Raw genomic sequence first — 20,544 nt, 5'->3', positions numbered from 1 at the left:
AGGCGCGGACAAGGTGTCATGTTGTACCAAGTCTAAAAAGGTCGGCTTGTTTGACCTGAGGGGAGTCTTTCCAGTGACAATAGGAGGGTGAAGAATTCTTTACATTCACCAAATTGTTCACAATGGGTTTTTTTTTTTTGTAACTTAATTTACAAATATAATTACTGACTTTGTATGACTTTGTTGCTATGACGGAGATAATTTAATCCATGGCTGCACAACAAGCATCGTTTATTCAAACTCAGAGGCATGCGTGTGCGTGTTGTTTGTCATTATTGCGCGGCTTAGCACCACGACGAAACAACAGCTGGCAGAGGCAACACGACGAGAAGCAGTGTCCGTTGTAAAGAAAGAAATCATAAACTTGGCACCGGCCTGCCGGCATAACGAGATTAACCCTATTTCCGCGTCAACGGCATTTACAGCGAAATCGTGTAATTCCGAGCATCCGGGACGACCTCCCCTCCCAGATGTATCCCCTGGCAACAAGCCCGCACAGCCGGCGGGAGAAGACAAAGATAAAGGCTGACCAGCGTCATCTTCAGCGGACGATATGTCTTTACTTCTTTAGACTTTTGATGGGGAGACTGAGTCAATATTTACCTTCCCCAGCCAGGATATGTGTCAATGTTTATGCTAATGTGTGAGTGATTCATATACTATATAATATATAATATACTATACTATACTGTGCAAGTAAGGTTTTGGTATGTACATCTCGTGCTTAAGACATTAAACCCCAGTATAAGGTTGGAATCACCCACATTTCTAATCTCCAAATAGTTTTTGGGAGCATAACCAGCATGGGATTTGAATGACAGCAGCACGAGCAGGAGGCACTTTGGCAGTCGGCGCTCATTTCCGTTGTAATTTGGTGACTCTGGTGCTGCATTAACTCCGTAGGTGGTCCTGTCAGTTGGGAGTCACACTGACTGAATAAACACATCTGTGATCAGCTTTGATTCTGGAATAACATCATCAGAATGCGAAGGAGAGTGCCGGAGAAAACGACCGCAAGAACAATGCAACTAATAATAATAATCAATAACTATGGATGTCAGTTGGACTGCCAAGTGGGTGTCAGGTGCCACGCAAGCCCGATCGCTCGCTCGCTCCTCCACGTGTTGGAGATGGACCACAGGATTGAACTGCGTCTGGCAAATGCTCGCCCGGGAGGCCGTGTACATTCAAGCTAGCCGAGGCCTCACCTGACGGACGTGCGAGGGAGGCGCCGGGCTGCAGAACATTTGATTGACGCCTTCGCTGTAGGCCACGCCTCTCCCGCGCCACAATTGATTCTTAATTTTTCTGAAAGTTTTAGTGCCTATCATAATATTTACGAAGAAGCTTCTCCACATCCCCAAGTATCCAAAATATTATTTTGAGAAGAAAATGAAAGAAATATTTTTCCTTTCCTTTGAAGTTTAGAGTAGGGAAGAATTATGCTTGAGTAAATAGCATTTAAAAGAGTTTTGGAGACCACGAAAGAGCTTTTTATGGTATCAAAGTGTAGTTTCGAAGCTATGGATGCTTAAATGAAAGAGAATGCTCTAATCAGCCAAGTGTATCCCTCCAAGAAGCTTTAGAAAGAAATTGTTTGGCGCCTTGGTCTTTTGCTTCCATTTCCTTTTCCAACCACACCTCAAAATTCAAAGAAAATCTGAGAGTTGAAGGGAAAATTCTTGACTGGTCTGACAACACGGAATGACCCAATAGTGCGGCAGTTTCTGCTGCTTTGCCAAAGGTGTTTGATCTTTGCAACTATAATACTATTCCTGGTTAGCCTTGCAGGCTGCAGCTCCCTAATTTAGCATTTTTCTTAGTAACGTACACAGCCCAAGTTCATTTCAAGTTCAGTTATGGGTTTTGACTACACCACCACCCGCTGCAATACCAAATCTCATCGTCCCCCTCCTTCCGGTTCAGTTGCAATTATCACCAGGGTGCACGACTCCTTGGCGTCTCGTTCGCAGTTTTCCACGCCGCGCTCTGCCAACGTCCACCGTTGCAACCGAAAACCGCCGCCTCGCGTCGGTAAGCGCACATTTTGGGACACATTTACTAATTACCCATCAGGCAATCCCAGCTCTGCCAACGTCCACCTTTGCAACCGAAAACCGCCGCCTCGCGTCGGTAAGCGCACGTTTTGGGACACATTTACTAATTAGCCATCAGGCAATCCCAGTGCAGCAGTGATAATGTCCCTTCCAAATGATACTTTCTTGATTAAGGGTTGTATTCCGATAAAAGCAACAGGAGACACTACATAGTCTCTCTGGGTTGAATAAATGTGTGTGATTGAGATGCGCAGAACAAAATAATCCACAAGGTCAATTTCAGGATGAAAAATAAAAAGTCTCAGAGGACATTAAATTCCTACTAAATTGGACCTTCCTGTGCGGTTTCTGACTTCAGTTTTTAATCATGTGTCCGAGCTGACAAATATGTTTTCTCTCTGTCTCAACTTTGCTCCAGACATACATTTCTCAATTCTTATATACTATTTAATTTGGGACACAAACTTTAACATTGGGAATGTTGGTTACAGTGCTTAAATTATTAAATCCAGGGTAGAGTTCCATTTTGCTTAGCACAGTACCGCGGGTGTCAGTAGCATATCAAAAATCATGTAGTATGTGATATATAAGGATGTGAACGTCAGATGACTACTCTGGAAGATTACGCAAAAATTCTAAAGATCATTATTGTCATTGGACTGGCCCTGCATTACTGACAGCACACAGCTTGCATGCGTCTTTTCCCTGAGACAATGAGTGTCTTCAAACCTGCAGTGAGTCAAAAGGAATAAATATGCCGCCATAATGACCCAATTTACCACCGTCAGCCAAAGAACATCTCTGAAGATAAATGAAGACGGCACAAATGAATGTCTCCTCACAGTTGCTCTCCTCCACGAGTTCTAGATCTCCCTCTCGGTTTCAAAAGGACAAATGTTTCCTCCGGTCACTGTAGCACTGCATTGGTATTCTGCTCTCAATTTAGCTTCTAGCCAGCACACGGCAATCTGACACAGAGCACATAGACGGAAAAGAGACGAAGACGAGGAGAAGGAGAAGGAGAAGGAGGTGGAGGAGGAAGCAGGCAGACAGGCGTCCACGGCTAGCCAGCGGTGACATCATTTTCCGCGCCTTGAACCGCAGTCGTCCATGCGGCAGAAGGAGAATTAAACAGCTTTGTGAAGCTGCTGAAAGGTTGCTCAACACTTCCCACATGGCAACATAAAGGCCTGGAACAGGATCAGAGCTACGTGCTTATTACGGTTTTGAAACTTTTGCATCTGCCCAAAGCGATGCAAAAAGCTAAGCAAAGCAAAAATAGCAAAAGCAGTTCATAAAGGATCTAATACACTAATTCACTTTTTATTACAATTCACAGATGTTCCATCTTACCAAACATCACAACTAATGTACAAGGGCAAAAATAACTAACCATCAATAATCATCATTCAAAATGTGTCCTGGACTGGGGAAGGGACTTAGCATGGGCTTGATTTCATTTGAAAACACAGCCTTGTCCAAAGTACCTGCAAGCGATACTTGAGTAAAAGTATCGTAATAGAAAGTAACGTCAGCAGCTCAAGTCATTTTGTAGAATATTCCTTGAGCAAAAGGAAAATACAGTATCTGACATTTGTTGTGCTTAAGTAGCAAAAGTAATTTTCGGATATTAAAGGAAGTAATCCAGTCAGAAGTATTAAAAAAAAGTTTGAATATTTTCTCATTCATTCATTCATCTTCCGTTCCGCTTCTCCTCACTAGGGTCCCGCCCCGCCAGAGCCGCCTGTGAGCTCAGTTCAGGCTTTACGTCAAAGAACAATTTCTTCTGCTTCTATTCGCACGAACGAGTCACGTAGATGTTAGAGGAAATGCAGTATACGTTTTATTCAGGAAAGTAAAAGTGAACGTTTCCAGATATATGAATAACGACGCAAAGTAGAGATATGTGACACTTCTACTTAAGTATGGTAACGAAGTGTTTGTATTCCGTTACAAGACTGTTCAAAAGAGTGCCAGAGAAAATCATCCTGATACTTCACCCCCATTACAGATTATTTTAGAGGCGCAAAATCCATTTCTGAATTTGTTAGCGTAAAAGAAATGGGTGGGTTTGCGGAGCTAGACGTTAGCGTGGCGGGAGTGGAAGTGCTGACGGTGGTCAAAGGTAAAAAAGAGATAAGTGGAGTGAAGTGAGAGTGAGCGCAAGCGAGAGGGAAAAAGACGTGTTGGGAGGTGAAGAAGAGATGGAAAATCCAGATAGCCTTGAGAAGGGAGGGGGTGCAGACCCGGCAAGATGGATAAATGTGCAGCAGAGGCACAAGCACACAAGATATGGAAATGGGATGTGTCAGTCAGTAAGGAAGGAGGAGGGAGACATAGAGTTTGACATGAGACGACAGCACAGGAGCGCATGAAGCTAAACAGACGATAGGCCTGCAAAGAAAACAAAGCCAACAGCGTTTGATAGATCTAAAACTCCACTGTCTGTGCTCTTTCGAAGACTCATCGAGTCGCATCTAGTTTAACAATTCCAATAAAAGGTCCTCGATGAGAGCGTAGCCTTCCTCTGGGCCGTTGATGGCTTTCAGCAGAGTTTAACCCGGAGTGCTCTTTGTATTCCATCTCATTGATGAGCTGACAACAAGGAAATCAATCAAGTGTGACCCGAGTGGTAGGTTGCTCCTTACCTTCCCTGCAGTACTTCCCCTTGAAGCGGGTGTGGCTGCAGTCGCATTGAACCTCTCCGTACTGGATGGAGCAAAAGCCTCCATTGAAGCACGGATTCTGTTTGGTGCACAGGTACTCCAGGTCGCTCTGGATGCCCTGGCTGTTCAGGAGCGTAGGTGGGGTCTCTCCCACCTTCAGGTTGGAGATCAAGCCCATGAAGGGGGGCTCGTACTTTACCGTGCTGGAGGTGAGCGCGGAGAGGCGCACGTCGGGCGGTATTCCGCCGGCAAACAGGTCGCTGACCACGGCCATCTCCTTCCGCTTGGACTTGACCTCTGCCACTTTGGTCTCGCCGTCCACCATCAGGAGAGTCTCCCGGTAGTTGCGGGTGAGCAAGACCATGTGCCAGCGGTCGTCGCTCACCCGCGTCTCTGTGTGCAAAACGGCCGGCTCGGCACAGTGGATGGCGAAGCGCAGCTGGAGGCACCCGCCAGCGATCAGCAGCTCCAGGAAGTCACAGTTGCCGCCGTCGTCCAGGTAGAGTACTAAAGCTTTGCTGACGTTGGTCTTCAGGCTGAAGCTCAACTCGCCTACCGAGCCGGCCTCCCAGCGCCCGTAGCGGGCCCATTGGCCAGGCGCCCCCCCAAACTCCAGCACCCTCACTCTGGACAGCAGGCTGACGAGGGCCAGCGGCAACAAGGGCCAACACGGGAATCTTAAGCCCCAAATCATGATGCAGAGGTAACAGATTTGAAATGTGAGGAACAATTTGTCACTCTTGGAGCTACCCAGGAAAAAGCCGAGCCGGGGCCTTTTTATTCCCAATTTCCCACCGACCCAGCAGTTCTGTTTTCCAGATTTCCCTGATCTAATTCTTTGTCCTTATCCTAACTCGCCTCTGTCTCTCCATGCGTTGGCGCCTCTACGAACTGAATGAATAATAATAGTAGAGCACAAATGGAAGGGGAGGTTAGGCGACTTCTTGGTCTCTTTAGTCCCAAAAGCACTCTTGATTTCAGTGGATGGCCATTCTTCTCCGAAGCACAACAAATTGGGAAAATAGGAGTCACATAATGACTGGGGCGAGGCAGGATCTGAGAAAGACAGACAAAACACATTATTTTAATGACATGTACATGTACCATTGTCTTTTGGTTTGTTTATGTACACCAACATTGTGAGAACAAAGTCTTTGTCTATAAAGCTTGAGAATACAAATAAGAAATGTTTGGCCTTGGCAGAGGTTTCCTGAGGAGGTATGAAGCAACACACGCATGCAACGGCTCATTAGTGACAGCAAGCATACGTAAGCAAACCCACACCGCATTGAATCAAACGTAACTGATGGGCGAGCGCCGCCGACCGAGTGGAAATCTGAATGGATGCCCTTGACCCGACCGAGACTTGGCTCATGATGGTGCCCGCCTTCCCTGACGTCGCTCCCCTTTCTGCTCCCCTGACAGCGATGGCGTCAGATTAAAAGCGCAGGCGGGTCATCCGCATAATCGACGTCTCAGAGGCGTGATGTTGATAGAGGAAGACGAGGGAGGACCGAGGGGGCTCATCATCTCTGAGAGGTCGGAGAGGATATTTTTGTCCTTCTTTAAGATGGAAAAGAAGGTACAAACTCCTCCATATGTATGCAATGTGAGGAGGTCAGGTGCCATGTCGTTCAATTCTGGATGGAATTGTTGTAGTCCCATACTTGTAGTCCAACAATACTGACTATCGAACCACTGAATTATAACGCGAAACGATTTTCTCCATTTTCTAGTCATCAAAACATCTTTTTTTCGTTTTGAAACGGCGTGAATCTCTGCATGCCAGACCAAAGCAAGCAAACTTGTTGTTTGAGTGGCAGTACATCTAATTGTTTGCTGAGTACGAGACAACCCTCCGACATCTGAAAGCCTCTGCAATCGACGACTTAAACTGAATGTTTAATTCTCCCGTGTCGGGTTGGTGGCATTAAGCATGTTGGTGAATTTGTGACCTCCAAAATTCAAGGACACTGAAGTCCGGAGGCACAACTGCAGCTCTGAGATTGAAAATGTATTGCGTTTGCAGTCATGGCGGTTCTCGTCACGAAGCTTGTCGACTTTTGTTTATTTGCTTTATATTCACACACGTCATTTGAACCAGACTCTCGGATTTCATCTGATGTCGCGATGTACAGTAGACAAAAGCAGTGACCTGTGCTCTGCATCAAAAACGCAATGTTTAGCACAAGCAACTACATCCAGTGCCTTCCATTTTGTTTCATTCCCGAATTTGGCTCAGCTGTTGCCGTGTGAAAAAAGGCACAGCTCTCTCTCACTCGCAGCGCGAGAGGCCAGTTGAGTGAAAGAGCAATCTGCGCACCCTGACCCTTCTCCTTGTCAAAGTGAAGCTGTGCAACGCCTCCGGATAGCCGCATGGTCATGTGAGCGAGAAGCGACCTATTTCCTCCCACATCAAGCCCGTGGGAGATGTTAGCATCGGGATCTTGACGCAAACTCCTCCCATCACTTCAAGGAGTCTCCGCCGCAAACTGTCCCATTTCATATTTATATCGTCACTTGTGGCAAAGTGGGACTTTTAGAAGAGCGGAGTACATAACATAAAGTATGTAGCTGAGCATAAATACACAAATATTGCTTAAAGTGTACGTTTCCTTGCATGTAACTTAGGTACATGCTTTTAAATGTAATACATGTCAAGGTCTTGACTTTTTATGCCACCCTTGCATAAAGATTTGATCTTGCTTCTTCAGATAAAAAGCATATGACTCCTGGCTACGAGTGCTATGGTGCATAGCCTGCATGTGCGCGTGTGTTTACTTTGCTTCTCATTTGACATGTTTTTAAAATTCCGACGTTGACAATGACTTTGAAAAAGTCAAACTGTAATAATCCAGACAAACAATAAAGAAAGCGTACCTCAAACATGTATTTACATATTCATTCGTTTGCACAAACATCATTGTGTGCGGATTATACACAGTTAATACACACTTACGACTGAACAAAACACGCGCGCACGCGCGCGCGCACACACAAACACACAGCATATTCCAGCCAGGCAGGAGTCATTAATCCTGTAAGAAGCTCAGCGGGGAAGCATCCGTCAGCACGAGGCCGCTGCCACCGCGCTCTAATTAACCAGAGACTCACACCGGGAAACTTTTAATATTCAACATGGGCAACATGCAAAATCGAGAAATGGCATCAGGCAAATTTAGGGGGGAAAGTGCCACTTGGTCCTTGGTCCTTTTGGGGTATCGCATTTGGAAAGGGTTGAAAACTGGGGACGACGGCAAGAAGAGGAAGATTCAAGGAAATTGCACACTGCAGAAAAATCTGAAGCTAATCAAAACCTCTACTCCTTGGCGGAGGTCATAAAAAGAATGTGCAAATAAAATGCCGAGCACCCTGATGAAGCCTATCCAGATGCGAGCGCTCCTCGTCGCTTTGATGGGCCTTGTCAGCTCTGAGCCGCCGGTAGAACGGCCTGCGCGAACTGCATTTATCCCCAATGAGGAGTTGCTAATGAAGCAGATCAAGAGCTTTAGCCTCGCTGTTAGCTCGGCAGATTAATCTCTACTTACAGCGGGAGTCCTCGTCGTTTCATCGTTTTGGCACGGGTACCTCGACAAGGTGAATCATCGAGGGAAATGTGATTGCTGTGCAAGCTGAAATGTAGTTTCTGATATTTTGACCCCAAGAATCTTAAAAACACCTCTCAGTATGATACAGTGCAGTTTAGACAGACTACTATTATTAATACAGTTCTTGTATTGTGCAGGTGTGCCTAATATTCCATATCTGCTTGTTATGTTGAGACAATAGAAATAAAGGGCTCTCAATGCAACGGCTGCCTAATTCCGTTCTTCCAGAAGCATATCGAGCAGGAGAATGTGTTATGTTACCAGCAGACGATCAGAGCCTCAAAAATTCGAATTCTGAATTATTTGTTCTCAGTACCATATAGTATTTCTGTATATTAAAAGAGGGCTGTCTCTGTCACATTTTTTGCCCCCGAGTCCGCTTCACTTCATTTTGAGTATCTGCCGATACAGCGTCCTGAGCAGATACCTCGGCAATGCATGAAAAGGAAAATAGTTGCAGCTTGAATAAACCTCATGTGGACGTGGTTTTCCGCCGCTCTTTTTCAGGATTATTTTAAGAAAAACAGAAACAAAACAAAAAAGGATATATTTCACTCGACACATCATCATCAACTCAAATAAAAACCGTTAGGAAAAAAATCCGACAACATTTGCTATAAATCGAAGAATTCTATGATGTAGCGGGGTCGCGAAAGGTGGAACACTGCGGTTATCGTTGTGGGGTGACACCCTCAGTGAATTTTGGATCTGGAATGTTAGACCGCCATCAAAGGCAGCTGGCGGCAACAACAGCATGTTTACAGTATGCAACGTTATCTCTCGGAGTATGATACTTAACTACTTCCTGTTGAGATGTTGTGCATGCGTGAAATGTTTGCTGTGGGCACTGAGGGAATATGGCCGATTAGGTTTGAGTGCGTGGGTGGTACTATGCGTGTGTGTGTGTGTGTGTGTGCGCGCGCGCACGTGCGTGCGTGCATGCCCGCCAGCATGCGTGTGGCTGTCCTGGTGCCTGGAGATGTTTTTGGGTAGGAAAGCACAAGGCTCAGTGGCCAGGCCTCGGGACTCTCCCGTTTCCAATTAACCAGCCCAGCAGCCTACAGCTCCGCCGGCCTTATCTACGAGAAAAAGAGGCGAGGGTTTCAGAGGCGGCCGAGTGAGACGGCACGCAGGCAAAAAGACAGAGGAGGCTGGCGGAGATAACGAGAAGACGAGCTGGAGCTGGCAGAGGGGCAAGAGAGGCAGCGCATTGCTTGCGCTGTATCTTTCAACTCCAAAAACCTCTTTCTTTCCTTCCATCCCTTCATCCTCTCTGCACAAGCATCTGTACTATAGTCGAAAATAGCCACTGAGGTGAAAAAGTACTTTCATTCAACAGCGCGACTTAAAAATAAACCTCACCTGACTCGATCCAAATGGTGAATCCGTATGCAGCGGTGCCTTGAGATACGAGCCACGTGACTAGCGCGGGATACGAGCCATCGTTCGGCCCCTTTTTTGCTTTAAGTGGCGAGCGCCGTTTGGTGCAACAAACTCAACTCACTTCACAATAAGCAGCAAACAGTGAACCATTCTTCGGAAAAGGCTTCAAGCTGTTTATTGCCCTGAAGTTTACTGTCGTGACCATAAAACAAAGACAATTACATGTTGTGTATTTAAAACAACGTTGCCTTCGGAATGCTCGCGCTAGCTTAATGTTGACCCCGGATAACGCCATAGACTGGTGTCAAACTCAAAGCCCGGGGGCCAGATCTGGCCCGCCGCATTATTTCATGGGGCCCGCAAAAGCAAATCATGTGCGTCGACTTCATGTTTCTTGTTAAAATACCCACATTAGAAATTGTCTTAACCTTCAGTAACATTGCGAACCTTTTTTGTCCCCCTTGAAAAATTCATTGAATACATTTGAACAGTTTTCATTAAATTCTCATTTCAAACCTAGTTATACAGGTCTCCGTTACGATGAAGGCAACGGCACGCTACACTTGTTTACATTAGACGAACAAAAACAACCGCTTTCATGTATTGACGTATTTGTCTGGCGCTGTCTGCCCAAACGTGGGAATTTCAGCTCACGTATAACTTGAGAAAACACCGTGCAGTAAATTGCAAATGTTTTTGTTGTTTATCTTTTCATAGTTTTTTTATTCTTTGTGCTATTTACTCAGTACTTGAGTAATTATTTCACTGTGTACTTTTTACTCTTACTCAAGTATTTTTTGGAGGGCTACTTTTTACTTTGAGTCACAGTATTCTTACTTGAGTACAATATTTGGCTACTCTACGCCACCTCTGGAGCGGACATCCTCTATTGCTAATCTTACGTTGAAGCAACATTTTTGCTCATCAGATCAGCCAGTGTCGTATTTGTCGCGCTGGTCTTTTGTATTTTCGCGTTGAGGTGCTACGGGTCGCGGTCCCAGCGGAACCGCGAAGCACACGTAACATCGGTGACAAGAGCTGGTCCGCGAGTACAACTTGTATTAATTAGCAACCGCGCCTACAATTATCTAATTAGTTTACGGAGGTTAATGTTTAATTTATTCAGCGACGGAGCGATGTTAGGGATGATGTCACAACACAGAATGAACTAACTTTAAATTCAGAAATGGCCAATAAAAACAGAAAAATACTGTACTTAATATTTTCCTGGAGGACGCATTTGGGATTAGCCTTTGAAGTTGGTAATAGTGAAAAATGAAGTGAAACAGACAATGGGTTTCGTCAATTCTTTTCCACAATGAGAGCACTTAAAGAGGAGGATCCTATTCATGTGGCACAGCTTGACGCCGGCATCAGGTGCGGGTGGAGATGGGCCTGGCTCAAGTTGGAGGCCAAAACAAAAAAGCAAAGAAATGAGGCAAATTTCATTTGAATCTTAAATTTGTCCATCAACATGTACTTGAGCAGTGGAAATAAATGTTTTTCTGCGTGAAGCAAATTTGTTGATTCTGCCTTATTGTCGTCCTCTTCAGAGTCTTCCAGATTAATTATTATATAATAATTCATTAATAATAATTGAATTTTCGGCAGGGGCCCCCGGGGGATCCCCCCAGATCCCCGCTACAATGTTTTGTTTTGTTTTTGTCACCTTTTTCATGCCTTTGGCGTTTGCATGTCTGCTAACAGCCCTCTGAGGGAAAGCATGACTACGATGTGGCCCACGACAAAAATGAGTTTGACACCCCTGGTAAGGGTTAGCATCAATAGTTGCGATGCTGTAACCCTTCAAGCAATGACTATTTGAACACAAATGATAACAATACTTGCAGGCATACATTCTTTATCCTTTCATTCAAAAAACAATCAGTGAAAGTAGTGTCGACTCTTCGTATGTTTCTGTAGGACTGTGTTATACTGCCCCCGGTGGCCAAGGCAGACACACCGTAAGGAGCAGTCCAAAGAATTGAAGCATAGAATCCTGCAGCAAAAACTGATGAATTCTCTCCATTATATTTAATTATGATATTAGCATTCTCTGTTTTTATGAAGTCGAACTAGTAGTGCTATTTTCCCGAGTAACACATTCCAAACCTTTTTGGGGGCGTATTCGCAAGGCCGGAAGCGATAATGTGACTTCCATTTCAATGTAGAACGATGATTTGCAATAGGAATGTTTTGAGTCACAACTGTGGTCACGGAAGGAATTTAACTCGTAACCCAAGCTGCCACTCGACCGCATGATGAATGTGGAGAATCAGAAGCTCATGAGTGCTAACCTGAGATGTGCACTTACTATGTCATACTATTTGACTCGCTTCGAAAGACACATTGTAGAATGGCATTTACAGCAACATCCATCCACAAATGCCAATTGTCTTCATGTCGTGATCTTCATAGGTCACAGAGGCCACAGCAGGGCAAGCATCCAGTTGCAAAAAATCATCACACTGGCGGAGTTGTGACATTTTGCAGCGTCAGCAAACACACTGGAGGCCTCAGCTTTGCTATGTCCAGATAGCAGACGACGCACACTGCTATGTCCACTCTGTGAGCAACGCGTTTCATGTCACACCCCCGGAAGAATCTGGGCTCATTACGGTCCTCTCAATTCATTTAGTATCCTTCCAATGGTGGCAAACGAACCTCACCGCGGCTCTCCGGGCCCCGCCCGTCTCGCATGCAAGGCTCAGTATCACGCCCGCGCCTCATTTGTGGCGTCGATCGCTCAGGCGAGAAGAGACGTGACGAAACGCACGAGCGACGTCTCTCCTCTCCGAATAAAACATCGATTCGGCTCTCCTTTGGCGGGCACGGCTCTTAATCCGAACGAGCGGGAACATGCGCGGGCATGGCGGTACTGCTTTGTGACTCACAAGGGGGAAGTAGCACGAATGGGGCTTGAGAAGATGCGAGGTGACACGTAGCTCTGTGTGTGCGCACATACACATATGGACAGTGAGACAACTATGCTAAACACAATGTGTACGCGTGCGCGTGTGCGTGAGCGTAATATGCACATTTCTACAAGCCTCCAGGCGGATGTCGTTAGAGAATAAAGAAATAGATTATGTAAGCAATGCTCACTCTTTCTGGATTTGAAAAACAAGGTAATGCAGGAGGAATTCTTTGAGCATCCACCCCGAACAAACCGCTTCCTCTTTGGGGATAGTAAAGATGGAAACAAGCTGAGTACACAAAGAATGTAGAGGTAGAGTGTGTTGTCAGAGGGTAGATGCCCTCAAGGGTTCTGCTTTTGTTCTCCAGTTACAGCTTGGGCTTGGGGACATTTTTGGACCCTGATTTGAGTCCAATAATGATGTCACTGGTGCAATGTATTTGCTGAAAGATGCTCAAATTCTACATAGCACAATACGAACACCGCTAATTGTTTTTTTTTTTTTTTTTGGGCTATGTCAGAGAGCCGAAATGTTGGTGTTTTTGTCGTTAGTCTTACATCAAAAGTGTCGCTGTCAAAGTGACTTTGAGAAAATGTGGCATTGATGGATTTTGGTCAAGTTGCAATGTGTCAGAACAAGACGAGATTAGAGGCAGCTGTGCAACAAGAGAGCGACGGAACGAGGCTGTCACTCTCTGTATCTGTTCATGTTCAATTATAAACTTCTGATATCCCAATATTTGAGCTTCCAAGCCATCTAACCCCCTCGTACGATACCGCCGTGACAACAGCCATGAGCCAAGGGCCCGCACATCAGTGCCTTCTGTTTCAGACCCCTGACCGCTCACAGCAGCGTCAAATACAGAAGAGGGGGATGTGCAGATAAGAAATCGTGAAGAGCGCGCAAACAGCTGAGGCGTGACAGGAAAAGACCCCCAGAAACATCCCCCCCAAAAAATGGTTGGTTTGTTCGTTAGCAGGATCGCGTGAAACGTGCCGAGAAGAACCGTTATCCAATCGTTATTGGCGGTAAAAAGTGTTGATTCAATTCATTTCTCTGTGTCGGTCTGCTCTGCTGAGTGCTTTTGGTTGGAACCCTCACTTTGAGGACAACAACAAGGTAAGTGCACAAATGAGCAAAAGCAGGGAACCACAATCACGAGAGATCAGCCTGTGGAGTGTTCGGATTTGAACATCCGATCATGTGTTCGAATACACCTGCGCATGGCGCATCACGTATTGGCAAGCACGGTGGCAAGGTGCCCGTGCGGCCGTTCCGCGAGCGGGAAGGGCTGTGACATCCCCTTCGATTTAGAAGCTGCGCCGGCTGACGGAACAAACACAAAGGTTTTCATTACAGACGCGTCCCAGGTGAAGGCTGAGACTTATTCGTGGTCTTTGCGTGAGCAGCGCAGGGAGGGACAACTGAAGGAAAAGACCCCAAGGCAGTTAGGGCAGACGCTTCAATGCCAGTGGCTCCATTAAGAACATTTTTCTATTACAGCAGAGAATTGACCTTCATTGTGATGTCATCAAGCAACGGGCAATGCGTTAAAAAAAAGCGGGTGCAAGCAGCTGCATTCATTGATCTACCCAAGACACGGAATGCACAGCAAATTGTGGCATAGCAGCACCCAAACTCGCACAACAATCTTACCGCAGAGGGACGATGAGACGTAAAGCTTGCAATATTTTAGCGGGTTAACTTTGAAGAGCTTGACTCAACACGGAACGCGAGCCGCGACAGTCGGACGTCGAACGTAGCTCCCCATCTCGGTCCAGTCGCTCGTATGGAAGAGGAGTTGACTACGCATGTCAAGTTCAAACCAGATTCAGTGGCTACAGATTTGTGCGGCAAAAACTATTTATCCTGCTCATCGAAAAATAGATGTACATATATTTCACAATCTTTTTATTTAACTATAAATATGTTTTTTTTATTTGTTCTCTTCAAAGAAAGTAATGCGGTGACCACTGTGTGTGCTGGGGTGGCTCCCTAGCGCCCCCTATTGACCAGCCACCACTGCAGTATGTCCATGGGATATTCGTATTTGCTGAGGTTCTGATGCAGTATCAGCCTTTCCTGAAATGGTTGTTCAACACAAATGCCGTATTTGTTCTCTTCGGCCTCAATATTTGTTTGGTTCATTTCAAGATAAGGCAAAAGAGGAACAAGACTGAAAATAAAATGGCAAAGTCATTGAGCATGATGTGGCCCAACGGGTGGTGCTGGGGTTAGAGCAAAACTGCCTGACGGTTTCAAGTAAAAAGTGACTGGCTAATCAATACATCATGAAAATTGATTGGTGGCCCTCAAAATAGCCTTGTTGGTGGACAAACCCATCCCGCATAATCTCTCAACTAATAGTTTACATCCATCTCCTCGCGTACGTCTCACGTGAATATTTCATGAAGCTCGTTGTCGCTGATTGATGATGTGGTTGCTTTTATCGAGACCTTGTCCGAGGAGATGGATTCCGCCGCTGTGGTTGCTATTTCAGGTGTAATTGCATTTTTATGGCAGACCTTTTTTCTCTCTACCTCCACTAAGGAGGGTGATGTTCTGATGACACATTGTTTGTTGGTTATCAGGATTCCACAAAAGCTAGTTGACGATGCAATATGCAGGACAAAGATCTGAAATCAGACGATGACGCTCGCAATTATTTCCACCTTGCCAACAAAGCAGGTGCATTTACTTTTCCATAAATGCCTCTCTCTTTAACAGCTTCCAGCCAACAATAAACGGAACTCTGAATAGACTCGGGAAGGCAATTTCACCTGCAATGTACAAAGAATTTCAGTGAGAGAATCCTTTCTTTCGAACAGCTGAAGGTCACTGACAATGGCCATGCACACACACAAGCGCAGAGCAAGGTGCAAGCACCAAGTGGAAGGCTGTGCTGACTTTTGTGGTCGCAGGTGAAGCCGGCTCCCTCCTAGGTGTGACTCAAGCGAGTCGTGGCCGGCGGGGGGGGGGGGGGGGGGGGGTTGCGGACAGGAGTGTCTTAGCTGCTTAAAAATGTTTGGCCTCGCTCTCGGTGGCGCAGCAATGAGTGTCCTCATTCCTCGCCTGTCATCGCTGGGAAATTCACAGGAGGAAGAAGAGGGAGTGGCCCAAAATGTTTGGGGAGAATGCTTGCACTTTGTTATACTGCTGACTAATGTTATTTGAATGCGATAAAGCCCTTTCCGAGGACACACAGCCTCTTCCAGAGGCACCAAGACTGAGAAGACGCAACAAAGAGGATGACGAGGGTGGTTTTCTTGTCCATTTTAATTGTTTTTTTTAAATAACAATAATAATAATTGAAGGATGAGAACATGCAGAGCCGGCTCGCCTATTCGGCGCTATAGGCAAATGCTAAGGTATACTTTCCCAAATAACGTTTTGTCCTGACAGGCCGACACTCCAATGCAATCCTCGAAACACGAAACACGAGCCACGTTACGATCTTTGCGGACTACGAAGACTCGAAGTGGCAGCGAGGCGTTCTAGATCCGCAATTGCTATTCCACGCTTGCTGGTGGCGTGCGCCAAAGGCTACGCTGATTTCGGTGAGGCGATGCGTGTTCGTGCCCCGACTCCAACACGTGGCTCCTTTTCATACAGTATTTGTTCCCGTCTTGCGCACACACAAAAGACTCCCACTTCCCGGTGCGGAGGCCGGCGCTTCGTGCCGAGCGCGGCAGCACCTTGGACGTGAAGACCTCATGAAGTGGATCCCAAAAGAACACGCGAGCCAAGGAGTATTGTCGTGAATATTCCATGTAGGCCATTGCAGTCAGGATTCATGATGACTCATTATGCAATGCAACAATAGCGTCAAGGGTGGAATTATCTCTTGCGTGTTAGACAATTATCTGTGTGCCATCTAAATGACTTTCGGCATATCAACGTACTGTGCGTACTGCGTAATATGTGCAGTCATTCCTAATTTGTTAATTATGTCATTAATGTCTCCCTGTGCGATGTTTTTCTACCAAATCCGAGACTGCGGGATGATTGATAAAAGGTATTCAGGCACAAGGAAGCTGTTCTTCCAATGACAAAACCACTTTTCCCACATACAGTGGTACCTTGAGATACAAGTGACCCAACTTAACAGTTTTTCGAGATGCAAGCTTTCATTTGCGAGTGAAACTTGAGATACGTGCTATGGATCCCTTGGCTACACTTTTACTGCTGAATTTATGGTTCCTTGACAAACAATAAATCAAAGGTAGAGGTGGCAAAGGCCAAACAAGAGGCATATGATGACATGTATGCCAGGTTGGACACTAAAGAAGGAGAAAAGGATCTCTACAGGTATGGAAGCATCTAGGAGAGTTTTTGACCAGCTTTTGCAATAGAATTCTAGCGGGTGAGAAGATGCCTGAGGAATGGAGGAAAAGTGTGCTGGTGCCCATTTTTAAGAACAAGGGTGATGTGCAGAGCTGCGGGAACTATAGAGGAATAAAGTTGATGAACCACACAATGAAGTTATGAAAAGAGTAGTGGAGGCTAGACTCAGGACAGAAGTGAGTATTTGCAAGCGACAGTATGGTTTCGTGCCTAGAAAGAGTACCACAGATGCATTATTTGCCTTGAGGATGTTGATGGGATAGTACAGAGAAGGTCAGAAGGAGCTACATTGTGTCTTTGTAGATCTAGAGAAAGCCTATGACAGAGTACCCAGAGAGGAACTGTGGTACTGCATGCGCAAGTCTGGAGTGGCAGAGTTAGAATGTTAGACTAATACAGGACATGAACGAGGGCAGCGGAACAGCGGTGAGGTGTGCTGTAGGTGTGACAGATGAATTTAAGGTGGAGGTGGGACTGCATCAGGGATCAGCCCTGAGCCCCTTCCTGTTTGCAGTGGCTGACGGATAGGCTGACAGATGAGGTTAGATTGGAATCCCCGTGGACCATGAGGTTTGCAGATGACATTGTGAGCTGCAGTGGAAGCAGGGAGCAGCTGGAGGAACAGTTAGAAAGATGGAGGGATGCACTGGAAAGCAGAGGAATGAAGATTAGCCGAAGTAAAACAGAATATATGTGCATGAATGAGAGGGCTGGTGGGGGGAGAGTGAGGCTACAGGGAGAAGAGATAGCAAGGGTGGAGGACTTGAAATACTTGGGGTCAACCATCCAGAGCAATGGTGGGTGTGGTCAGGAAGTGAAGAAACGGGTCCAAGCGGGTTGGAACGGGTGGAGGAAGGTGGCAGGTGTGTTATGTGACAGAAGGATGAAGGGCAAAGTTTATGAAACAGTGGTGAGGCCAGCCATGATGGACGGATTCGAGACAACAGGGAGCAGAGCTGGAGGTGGCGGAAATCAAGATGTTGAGGTTCGCTCTCGGGGTGACCGGGTGGGATCAAATGAGAAATGAGCTCATCAGCGGGACAGCCAAGGTTCGATGTTTTGGAGACAAAGTTAGAGGGAGCAGACTCGGATGGTTTGGACACGTCCGGAGGAGGGAGAGGGAGTTTATTGGTCGAAGGGTGATGAGGATGGGGCGGCCAGGCGAGAGAGCGAGAGGAAGAGCAAAGAGAAGGTTGATGGATGTCGTGAGGGAAGACAGGAGGGCAGTTGGTGTTGGAGAGGAGGATGCAGGAGATTACAGGCTTACATGGAAAAGGATGACGCGCTGTGGCGACCCCTAAATGGACAAGCTGAAAGGAAAAGAAGATTGCAACAAGGTGAAGTGACTGAGTGGAGAGAGCGGGGCCACAATGCCATGCACGGGCAGCGTGCCAGTGTCAACTAAAATGAACAGCGTGAGATGGCACCGGAGAAAACGTCAGGGTCAGCGCTTGTACCTGCAAACGTTTCATTAACCTTTGTCCTCATGGTGAGCAATTCATTATGCACTCACCCGCCACTCCATTAGGGCAATATCAAAACCAGAAGCGGTGCCTTGAGTTTGGAATGAACGGAAATGCTATTCATCCATTGCAGCCCTCCTCCCCCCCCCAAAAAAAGCACTCCATATTATTGTACTTTACAAAAACATATGGTAATAACATTGTTAAATAGAATGTACAGTTGGAGTGTCACGATTAATTCATTGCAGGTCATGCAGACACAAATGAAGACAGTTTCACAACTACTGTAAGTGACTCAGTAAGCCGCAGTAGTATTCGTTGTTTATCGCAGAGGATAAATATGTCGATATTGTTATCGGTCTACATGTTTTGCGCTACCATCTGTGTTCAAGTATCTGTTGCTTAAATCGTGAATCTTCATTTTATGTTTCGTTTGAGCGTAAACTTAAACTGGGAGTGGCATGAAGCATTTCTTTGTTTTGTTTTGATGTGTATTGTTCACTGTCTGCCATAGTGGGAGCTGTTTCAAATATTTCTCACGCATCCCAAAATATTTTAAACGCTTTCTGTTATTAAGGCACAATATCTTTTTTTTTTTTTTTTTTAATTCAGCTCTTGTATTGGATCGAAATGTATTCTGCAGATGTTGCTAATTAAAGCAGCCTTTGATAATGGAGTGTGGCTAATGAAGACCCCCACCCCCCCCTAAAATATGGCACATATTGGTCCACAGGGTGGAAGTTGAGACGTGGGCATGCCTCAATGGTCTGACACGGAGAATAAAGAGTTTCCTTAAACATGGTTATTTAGTGAGGAGGGGTGAGTGGGCAATAAAAACGGGGGGAGTGAAAAGGTGCAGCAATAATCCTGCAGCGTGCTGTCAGTAACAGTTGGCATGGCTTTGTGAGTCTCCTGCCTCCCCTACTGGATTACGCACACAAGCACTCTGACGTCCTCGACTAACAATAGCACAATTTTCAATAATCCTTTTTGCTTTTTTGCTGCGCTGCCTGATTTGGTTTTCTTTCACTCTGCTGCTTTGCTTTTCTAGTGCAATCACCCAGCGCTTCTTATGTATTCCATTTTCTGGTCATATTGAAGACTCATTGAATGCAGGTCCGTTCCAGGAAATGGATGCAAGACAAAGCACCAAAAAAGCAGCATAAGTGAAGAATCAATGTAATTGGCCAGCTAACGAGGGGGTTGTGTTTGGCTTGATGGGCCCACGGGCTTCTGAGGAATATAATGAAAATGTTTCCACATGCTCGTCAGGACTTGAATTGCAGCAGACCGGCACAATACAAGCACGAATACTTGCAGTCTGGGCTGACAACAGGTGACACATGTCAATAAATGAAATGTTATTTTGGATGACTTCTTCAGCTCAAAAACAAAGAAACACAAACTGGAGGGTTTTAAATAGTCGTTTTGTTTGGTTTTTTTTGCTTTTGAAATGTATGCAATGCTTGTTAGCGCCATGAAAAAAGGTGGGGGAAAAAATACTTACACTCAAGTACAAGTACAGGTGGGACTCGTGTGGAAAAAGACTAGTACAAGTCAAAGTACTGATTCAAACAAGTTAAAAACGACAGATTTACTTATGTAAAGGAGTCAAAACAGTATTTACCACAACATAGCCCAAATGACACAAAACACTTGAGGGAAGGTGCATTTTTTTTTCAGGTTGTAAGCAGAGCATGACGGCTAACTGCACGATGTAACGCTAGAACTAGGCCAAGCAATTATGACTAGGTAACGGCGAATAACCATAGGTGGTGATGGACTAAACGTCTACTTCCCTCCCAAATCTCAAATGTATGCAAATGTACCCGTTGTAGGACTAGTAAATGTTATCTAATCTACGTAATTTATCAATGCAAAATCAAATCACACACAGAGATGACTGATGAGGAAACTCAATATGATAACGGTCATGATGATAATAGCTCAATGTATGAAGAGGCGTGGCTGTTGCATTTATAGGAATCGGATTGTGCATTATATGCGTTGAATGGACATTATGCAAATGAACCGGCACTATTGACACATCGGTCAAAGTGCGCACTTCCGTAGTTGAGCGAAAAAGATTTCTTTGACTCGAAAAA

General features: G+C 45.6%; 1 protein-coding gene across 10 annotated transcripts in view; it reads right to left on the bottom strand.

Moving 5' to 3' along the window:
* The window catches only part of LOC133472831 (neurexin-2-like), a 237,212-nt gene that overhangs the window by 198,447 nt on the left and 18,221 nt on the right, over positions 1-20,544 (bottom strand). For all 10 annotated transcript variants that reach the window (XR_009786862.1, XM_061764247.1, XM_061764245.1 and 7 more), the window contains exon 2: positions 4,706-5,779. Coding sequence is in view for 9 of the 10 variants with exons in the window: in XM_061764247.1 (XP_061620231.1) it covers positions 4,706-5,417 (712 nt within the window). In the remaining variant the exon portion in view is untranslated. The remainder of the gene's footprint in view (positions 1-4,705; positions 5,780-20,544) is intronic.

Source organism: Phyllopteryx taeniolatus, chromosome 23 (genome assembly GCF_024500385.1).
Source record: "Phyllopteryx taeniolatus isolate TA_2022b chromosome 23, UOR_Ptae_1.2, whole genome shotgun sequence".
NCBI classification, from domain to species: Eukaryota; Metazoa; Chordata; class Actinopteri; order Syngnathiformes; family Syngnathidae; genus Phyllopteryx; species Phyllopteryx taeniolatus.
This window is presented reverse-complemented; position numbering and strand designations above follow the sequence as displayed.